Source organism: Nicotiana sylvestris, chromosome 12, assembly GCF_000393655.2.
Source record: "Nicotiana sylvestris chromosome 12, ASM39365v2, whole genome shotgun sequence".
In the NCBI taxonomy this organism is placed as follows: domain Eukaryota; kingdom Viridiplantae; phylum Streptophyta; class Magnoliopsida; order Solanales; family Solanaceae; genus Nicotiana; species Nicotiana sylvestris.
This window is the reverse complement of record NC_091068.1, coordinates 106,392,799-106,402,752: the sequence shown is the minus strand read 5'-3', so window position 1 is coordinate 106,402,752 and position 9,954 is coordinate 106,392,799. Positions and strand designations below refer to the sequence as shown.

Here is a 9,954-nt window from a genome sequence, read left to right as displayed (position 1 = left end):
TTAATGAAATTTCAGTTGGTTTCTATTTGTTTTGATTCCCTTAAGTTTTATTTGCTTATGCTTATTGCTTGATTTAAACCAAGTTAAAGTTGCTCCTTATACAGAGAAGTAGAGTCATGTTGCATGTGTATACATTCTCTTATTTATTCTGTTTCTACTGTTATGTCTTTGGATTCTCTTAGCTTTGTCTATACTGTAGCTCATTTTTGTTGTACAGAGCTTACTACAAGATCCAAATACTTGGTTATTGCTAAACACCTATAATTCTATGCAACTTAATGATGCTTGCACTGCTACTATTGTTTCTGCTTGGATGTTCTAACAATGGGCTGAAATATGTATCATTTGATCTGTTAGAGCATAAAACCTTAGGGAAGAATTTAATGCAATTTATGCCTCTGAATTTAATGCTCTTTGGCTATATTCTAAAATTGCATATTACTGATTTGTCACTTTGTTCAATCATGTATACAGAGATGCCAAAGCAAAATCGAGTGAAAAATCTATTCAAATCAATCAAAGGGAGATCTTCACTTACTCCAGAGCAGTCATCACATGCTCAGTCTCAGTCATCACATGCTCAGTCTCAGGCTCAAGCTTCATCTTCATCTTCTGATCGAGTTTCTTCACGTCATACACATCCCATCGTTCCATCTTCATCAACTAATAGAGTCTCGTCACATAATGTCGTTCCATCTTCATCAACTAATAGAGTCTCGTCACAGAATGTCATTCCATCTTCATCATCTGATAGAGTCTCGTCACAGAATGTTATTGTTTTTTCATCATCTGATGGAGTCTCTTCACAACCAACTGGACGTAGACGAGTTATAGATGACACAGAGTCGGAGCCTTGTGGTTGGGTTGTTGGTGTTATAAGTATGTAGCCTTTAGATTTTTATAAGTGAATCCAGAAATTGCTAGTGGACGATTATATATTCCGCAACTTCTACCACAGAACTGGTATAGACCTAAAATTACATGGCAGAAAGTAATCTCAAAAGGTAATATCTAGGAGTCTGAGCAAATCTAACAAAAGAAAGAAAATAATGGAAGTTAACAAATTGTAATATGTGATACCAACTAGAAAACTAGTTCTAACCAGAAGACTTCTACTAGAATATTAAAAATTATAACCACAAGAGTATATTAGAGAACACCTAGTGTTAAATAACAGTACTTAAGTATTGGGTATTGAAATATGCCTAAACAAACAATTTTATGATAGTGAAGATTTATATAGCATATTCAACTTTGAAATGTCTTAGTTCATTGATTTGTCATATTGTTTTGATAAGAGAAACATTCAGGAGGCATACAGTAAGCAAAAGAAACTTTTGATGAACTTGTAAAGCTATTGTGAATTACAGGAAATTATATATGAATTTGTTTTGTCTCTAGTAGTTGTGTTTTTCTCAGTTACATTTTCTTTTCATAAATCAAATACAATTTAAAAGGAGGAAAATAGCTCCCAAGTTGCTAATGTAGAAGTCTTGGAACAAAGATAATATCAGCACTGGTTTTGGTTCTGATTCTTGTATTGCTCATTTTGGTTATTAATTCCTAGTTCTTTCATGTAACTTCTTTACTGTATGTTCTCCATCTAATGAAGTGAAAACTAAGGTGGTGGTCTTTATTTTATTGCAGATGAAAATCAAGTGATAAAATTTATTAAGTTGAAGGTTCAGGATGTCCATAACTTGGAGAATGAATTGCGCATAATTGTAGAATGTGATGAGTTTGCTCAACCTATTGGAAAATCAGCTGGCATTCTTGCAGGATTTTTTGGGGAGCTTGCTACAAATCCTTGCTACTTTCCAATTGGCTTTGAGAGTTGGACATTAATGCCTAAACCTTTTATGCATTGAGTTGTTGATGATTTCGTATGGGTAATGCCTTTTAATTCTTTTGCTTAGTTTGTATGTTATAGTTGTTTTACTTAGATTTTTGTTGGAAAGAGTTGCTGTGTTGTTGATTGGAAATTCTCTCAGCAATAAACTAACACATATTATTTTTGTCAAGTCTTGATTTTTCTTTAGGAGTGATCAACAAAAGGTAAAAGGTTGGCTTAACAATTCGCTTAACAAAAAGTGGAAGGAATTCAGGCTTAAACTATGGCATGAAGTCGAGGATCCATTGTTGAGCAAAAAAAGATATCATATAAGAATGCTCTAGAAGGCATTCCCATGGACCAATGGGCATTGTATGTTAACTATCAATTCAAAGAGGAAACAAAGGTTCGTATTCTTCTTCTTCTTATTTTTCTTATTTCACTACTTGTCTTTGTTGCTTCTTCTCTGCCACTGTTGTGGCTTCTTTTATTGCTTGTCTCTGCTGTATCTTCTCTGCTACTGCTGTGGTTTTGTCACGACCCCAAATACCCGGTCGTGATGGTGCCTATCACATTACTGGCAAGCCAACCCAAACCATTAACTACAACAAATTCCTTTTATGAAACCATTTTCTAACGCATGTTTAAATTCCAAATTTCCATGATAAGTGTTTAAAAATAACAAAATATAAGTGGAAGTCAAATAAACATGAACTACACAGCCCTAAATATCTGGTGTCATGAGTCTAGAGCCTTTACTATATAACTGACTGTCTGATACAACAAAAGTTTAGAAAAATGCGGAAAAGAACAAGATAAGAAGGAGAAAACAGGGCTGCAGACACCATGCAGCTACCTTGAAATCTCCGGCAACCTCTAGATCAGCTGAGGACTCTCACTCTGCCACTTGGGCACCTGGATCTGCACACAAGGTGTAGGAAGTAACATGAGTACGCCAACTCAGTAAGTAACTAAAGTAAATAAGGTCTGAAAGCATTGACGAGTAGTTAAAAATCATATAACTGAATAAACAACAGAAAAACATGTCAACTTCATAGTTTAAAAACCAGTTCCGTCGTAAAATCATCGATTTCACTTTAAAACACTTGAAATCATATACTTAGCAATTTTCCAACGGAGACTATTTTTAAAAGAAGAGTGAAATCAGTGAAAATATCATAACTGGGCCCCTCGGGCAAGGTATCACTCAAAATATGGCCTCTCGGCAACCTCTCAATCACTCGTGACTCACTCTCGTCACTCAGACTCATTAATATCTCATAATAATAGAAATCATAGTAACCGTTGTGGCATGGATCCTGATCCGTAATTTATAGTCAACTACGCTCACTGAGGGTGTACAGACTCCGGAGGGGCTCCTACAGCCCAAGCATCATATCACTGCGACACGCAACCCGATCCAATATATATATCTCTGTTGCGTGTAGCCCGATCCAATATATATATCGTTGCGGCGTGCAACCTGATCCATATAAGTATCGCTGCGACGTGCAGCCCGATCCATAATATATACATATAATATCCTCACTATTAGGTTCTCAACCTCTCTTAGTCATTAACCTCATAGTCTCTCGGGCACAACAATAGAAATTAGGGAACTCAGCCCAAACAGTCCTCACAATTAGAAGTGGAGTGATAAAACCAGTTTTAAAACATTTAAACAGGTTAAACATGACTGAGGATATGCTTTCAACAAGTAAAGTGAGGAAAAATAGTAAAAATGCCCCTAAGGGTCTCAACAAGTTAGCACAAGGCCCCAAACATGGCATACAACTCATAATACAGTATAAATGACTAAAGTACTGAATATCATAAGGTTTCAAATCAAATACGTGGCTCAATAGTCGCTACGGGACGGACCAAGTCACAATCCCTACCGGTTCACGCCCACATGCTCGTCACCGCATTTATCAAAACAAGTCAAATACTGGGATTTTGTACCCTCAGTTCCAGATTTACAATGGTTACTTACCTCAAACCGGTGAAAATGCTACTTCACGACGCCTTTGCCCCTAGAATCGGCCTCCAGTATTATGCGATCATCATACTGGCGCTCGTCCGACCATACAAATGAAGCACTCGTCTGAGTCAACTTGGTCAAGGGCGATGCGATAGATGAGAATCCTTGAACAAACCTTCTGAATGTATCCAATGGTCCTTCTCTCTCTTGAATTGAGCCATTTCTTCTTCACATCTCATTACTTGGTGTTCCTTACTAGATTTGGCCTCCTCATTTAACTGTATGATTTTCTCCTTAGCTTTGTCTAACGCCTTTTCAGTCTTTGTCAAGATGGAGTCATAATCTTGTATTTTCTCCATCAGATTGGCAATGATTTTCTGATCTTTCCAACTTCTCACTGGCGCTTCAGAGGCTTTCTTCATCTGTTGAAACTGAGCGCGGAGAGTTTTATTCTGGCTAATCAGACTCTTCTTTTCACCTTCTGCTTCTTGTGCTTGTAAGTCTCTCTCCAAATTGAGGTTCCTCAGGCTTTCTTCTAAGGCACTTGTTTCTAGAATTGCAGGATGATCAGCCATTCCATCAGACTAGTCCTACTCATATAGAGAGTCAGCATGCAAAGGAGTTGACCTGTGCTAGATGCACACCTGCAGTACTTCCTGAAAGCCATGTGCCATACGTAGAGCAACCTAATGAGAATGAGGCAGTAACAACTATTGATCAGGCCCCTGAAGTCCAACAACCCCCTGCAGAGTCTGAACTGCAGCCCAAAAGGTCTATAAGAGATTCCAAACCCCCAACATGGTTGAAAGATTACATTTGCCCAGGCACAAGAAGCTCTTCCTCAAACTGTGCATATCCCTTGACCAACTACCTGAATTACAGTTCTCTTTCACAAGGGTACAAGTCATTCCTAGCTGCCATTCAGAGGAAGAACCTTCATCTTATGTGGAGGCTATAAAGGATCCTAGATGGGTGGAGGCTGTGAAGGCAGAGGTTGATGCACTTGTTCTGAACAATACCTGGGAGGTAGTTGACTTACCTGGAGAAAAAGTTCCCATTGGATGTAGATGGGTGTACAAGATAAAGTACAAGTCAAATGGGGAGGTTGAAAGGTTAAAAGCTAGGCTAGTTGCTAAAGGCTATAGTCAACAGGAAGGCTTAGATTATCAGGAGACATTTTCCCTAGTGGTCAAAATAGTTACAATGAGGGCAGTCATTGCATTAGCTGCCATTCATCAATGGAGTCTTTACCAAATAGATGTCTATAATACGTTTCTTCAGGGTGACTTAGAAGAAGAAGTCTATATGCAACTTCCACCAGGTTTTGGTAGTCAAGGGGGAACAAGGGTTATAGACTACTCAAATCCCTCTATGGGCTTAAACGCACATCAAGACAGTGGAACTTGAAGCTTACAGAAGCTCTTTCATAGGCAGGATTTTCTCAAAGCAAACATGATTTCTTTTCACCCTAAGAAGAAACAATAGACTTGTTATCATTCTTGATTATGTTGATGATCTTTTGATCATAGGAGATGATGAGACTTTAATACAAGAAGCAAAAAACATATTGCATAAAGCATTTAAGATCAAAGACTTAGGGTCATTGAAGTACTTCTTGGGAATAGAAGTAAGCAGGTCCCAAAAGGGGATATTACTGTGCTAGAGGAAATATGCAGTTAAGCTCATAGCAGAACTAGGACTAACAGGTTCTAAGCTAGCTATGATACCAATGGAGCAGAACAGGAAATTAACAACAGTGAAATATGATGCACATTATGATCTAAGTAATGATCCACAACTTACAGATGTGAAGGGGTACCAAAGGCTCATAGGAAAGCTCCTTTACCTAACATTGATAAGGTCTGATATTGCATATATAGTGCTGACTTTGAGTCAGTCCATGCATGCATCTAAAAGATCTTATCTAGAAGCAGCACACAGATTGGTGAGGTACATTAAGAATGAGACAGGGTTGGGCATTCTAATGAGTGCAAAATGAGACATGACCTTGAAGGCATATAGTGATGCAGACTGGGCCAGTTGTCCAAACTCAAGGAAGTCTATCACAAGGTATTTGGTTAAATTTGGTGATTCTTTGATATCCTGGAAGTCAAAGAAACAGAATACAGTTGCAAGAAGCTCAGCAGAGTCAGAGTATAGAAGCATGGCATTGACAGTTTCTGAACTGATTTGGTTGCTAGGAGTGTTCAAAGAATTGGGAGTTGCAGTTGTTACTCCCATTAAAATATTTACGGATAGCAAGGCATCAATACAAATAGCCAACAATCCAGTATTTCACGAGCGCACCAAGCACATAGAGATAGACTGTCATTTTATAAGAGAGAAGGTGCAGAAAGGACTAATCCATCCTCTTTATGTTCCAACGGAAGATCAAGAAGCAGATATATTGACCAAAAGACTTGGCAGCGTGCAACACTATCATCTACTATCCAAGCTAGGTGTTTTGAACATCTTCACAACACTTAGCTTGAAGGGAGGTGTTGAGATGAAAGAGCTAACCGCTGGTTACAGCTGTGAATCTCACAGCATAGTGGGTGAGCAAGGTGTAGGATAACAACTGTGTATGTTAGCATTAGTTAGTTGTAGGATAACAACTGTGTATGTTAGCATTAGTTAGTTATGTTAGTTAGTGAGTGATTGGACAATAGGCTAAGTTAATTAGCTTAACAATGTGTAATATATATAAATTAGCATTGTAAATGCTTACTTACTTTTTCAATACAATTGTGAGCTTTTCTCCAGAACCGACTTTCACTCTCTCTTCTTCGATGTTCTCTAAGCTCAAATATCGCGCATCAATGTCGTGATTTAATAAAAAGATTAACGGAGGATATTTGTGAGCTATTTTTATTAAGGCATTTTTGCCCTTTTCCGTAATAAATGGATGTTGCTCAATGATATTTCTCATTTTAATATGTGAATCATAACAATAAATTGTTTGATTTGAAATAAACAACTGATACAAACAAGTACAGACTCTGAATCACTTATGACAAATCCTTATCCAATCCTTTGAAGACAAACCAGTTAAAATTGAATGGTCGTCATTTTGTTTTCTTATCCCCGTCTCCAATTCCTACCGATGTTAACTAACCTCTTTTGCACTTCAAATTAACAAACTTTCCACTTCCACTTTTTCGTTTCTTCATTTCTTTCATTTCATTTTTCACATCTTTCTATCTCTCCAATCTAATTTATAAAAGAAGGAGAGAGAGGAAAGAACATTAGTCAAATCATGACTCCATCACAGGATAATGAACAACAAAAACATGTTATGGGGTACCCTTTAATATCCAAATATAATCAAAGTATTAAACAAGGATTCCCTTCACAATATGATAGTAACCAACAATACAATTCTTTTTCTCAAGGCTATATTTTACCTATCCAAGGCTATCCTAACCCTAACCCTAATTTATACGTATTTTCATCATCCAATTATCCGTCTAATAAATACGTAACAATGGCGGCTTATAATCCAATGGAAGAACAAAACAATGGAAACTCATCATTTGGTCGTTTGATGGTTATTTTGATGCTAATTTTGGTAGTAGGAATGATCATGTTAAGCCTAGTATTTTGGCTACTTTTGGAACTGAAGGACCTGTGTTTCATATATTAGCTTTAAGTGTTCCTAGTTTTAGGATTATTAACTCCTCAATAGTTGGAAATTGGCAAGTCAATCTCACTATGTGTAACATGAATGATCACTCAAACATCAAAGTTTTTCATGGCAAGACTTCCATTTTTTACAAAACTAACCTATTTGCTGTGACCCCTTTTGATCCTGTACGTTTGGAGGCTAAAGGTACAAAGAATATGTTGTCCAATTTGACCACATTACCTGAAGGAAATGTTTTGGATCAATTGGCTATATCTGAAATTAGTAAAGATAAAAGTGATGGGGACAGAGAATTTTCCTTGGAGATTTCTTTAAAGGCTGTTTTAGCTTCTGATTTAGAGTGGCAAAGTCATAAGATGATGGTTTATTGCAATAATTTGAAAGTTAAGTTTGGACCTGAAGATAAAGGAGAATTGGTTGCAGCTGACAAAATTAAATGTTTAGTCATTGGATAATTGATTTGGTAAGTATACCGCTGATAACCTCCTCCATTGATTTTTCACCACCCTTTCCAACCTTCGCTATATTATAGTTTATCTATGATCTATGTTACTTATTATTTTACTTGGCCATATTTTTATTTTATTTTTTTCCAATTTTTATTTTTGGAATTTCTTTTCCAAAATGTACTTACGGGAAGTAGTAGTTTGTTTCGCTAATCAATTTGAAAAATATTTTTGTCAATATTAGAGCAGCAGTTTGTGCTTGGCCAAGGTTCTAAAAGTGCTTCTAGGTAATTTTTTTCAGCTTCTCAAAATTATTTCTGCTACTATTCAGAAATACTTTTCCCCCTAAAAGTTTAGCCAAATACCTAAACTCTTTAAAATAAGCACTTAGCACTTTTTTTTAGAATTTTTTTTACACACTTTTGACTTCACCTAAGCTTGTCCAAACATGCTATATGTTTCCTTTAAATTCCTGAATGCTATATATATATATATATATATATATATATATATATATATATATATATATATATATATATATATATATATATATATATACTTCTTCCATTTCCTGATAGATTGAATTGGAAATTACGTAGCATTCCAAAAGATTTATCTAATACCTTCCCAATTCATGACATTTTCTTAACTATATTATATGCAGTTAAATTGCAGGAAGGGTACGAGTTGTATGTACAAATTCTAGGGATGATCTTCTCGTCTAGTTATGATTCTTGGCAAAGTGGACGTTCTTTGGACCAAGTATTTGAGAACAGGCAAGAGGATTTTGGTAGGAATATTGGACTAAAGCTGAGCTTTCAGTTTATTTTATTTCTTCTTTTTCTAATAAATCAAGTCCTAAGTTTTTCATTAGATGGATTTAGTTTTGGGCAATATATATGTAACTGTATTGCACCAATTGGGAGGCTGGTTTGGGCATCCAATAGGCCCCAGTTTAATACATTTTTGTATATATTGTTAATTTGTACAGTGCTTTTGAAATACAAAGTATATTGTTACTTCTCCATATTCTCTTACGATTTATTTTCTCCTTTTCTGTTGAAAGGTAAGTTTCACACTCGCCCAAAATATCTGTTTCGAAAGGATTAAGTTGGACCGATATGCGTGGATGATACATTTTTGATCACTCAAATATTAGTACATTTTTATTCCGATACTTATGATATATAATTCAATAAGTACATTTGCCCTTGAATTAATTTAATTAAATGTGTGTTATTTATCCCATTACGTGGAAAATTATTGAATTTTGGATTATTTTTTGAACTATAACAGCCTCAAACATGAAGTAACCATATAAATTTAACATAACAGACGAGAAGAATTAACCAAAAGAGCGCTCACTTAATCGCTTAAACTAGAAATAGCTGGTGGAGATATAATATATACATAACTTATGTACTATATGTGTATAATTATGTATAATTAATGTATAATATATGTATAATCAATGTATAATCTATTTATATGGATAGAAAAAATAAATAATGAATGACTGGCTATGCACCCACCCAATCGCTTAAACTAAAAATAGCCGGTAAAGGTATAATATATGTATAATGTATGTACTATATATGTATAATTAAATATAATATATATATATATATATATATATATATATATATATATATATATATATATATAGATGAAAAAAGTAAATAATGAATATGACCGGCTATTTGTATAAAGATTCCAATAATTTAATGATTTATGAAGATTCACACGTCAAAAGTGCACACTTCAACTGATCGAAGGTTAAATGTCCATAACGGAATATCACAAGACCAAAACTTAGAATTTGTTAAAATTTCAGGGACTAAAATGCAAATATTTTATTAAAAATTTCAAATTTTATAAGCACGATGTTATAAATTTATTATATTATAGATGTTCATTTGGTACTCTGTTGTAAATAAGCTTCCTGAAGAAGTTTATCCATATGATATGAGACTCCGCCGTAAATATATTTATCTATTTAGTACTCTATAGGAAATAAGCCTCCTAAACAAGCTTATCGTTTCGGTACTCCGTT

General features: G+C 35.2%; 1 protein-coding gene and 1 long non-coding RNA gene across 2 annotated transcripts; both read left to right on the top strand.

Moving 5' to 3' along the window:
* The first annotated feature begins 278 nt into the window (after positions 1-278).
* Positions 279-1,868, top strand: LOC138883505 (uncharacterized). The gene is made up of 2 exons (XM_070164195.1): positions 279-879; positions 1,648-1,868. Exons 1-2 carry the CDS (start codon positions 279-281, stop codon positions 1,866-1,868), a joined length of 822 nt encoding a protein of 273 aa, XP_070020296.1.
* A 5,103-nt stretch (positions 1,869-6,971) lies between these two features.
* On the top strand, positions 6,972-8,926 carry LOC104249969 (uncharacterized). Its single transcript, XR_716896.2, has 2 exons — positions 6,972-7,918; positions 8,566-8,926. It is a non-coding gene; the product is annotated as an uncharacterized lncRNA (long non-coding RNA).
* Positions 8,927-9,954: the final 1,028 nt, after the last annotated feature.

Coding starts and splice junctions, on each gene's coding strand:
- LOC138883505 (XM_070164195.1), top strand. CDS start 279: ATGATGCTTGCACTGCTACTATTGTTTCTGCTTGGATGTTCTAACAAT. Junction 880..1,647: donor TTGGGTTGTTGGTGTTATAA/GTATGTAGCCTT, acceptor ATTTTATTGCAG/ATGAAAATCAAGTGATAAAA.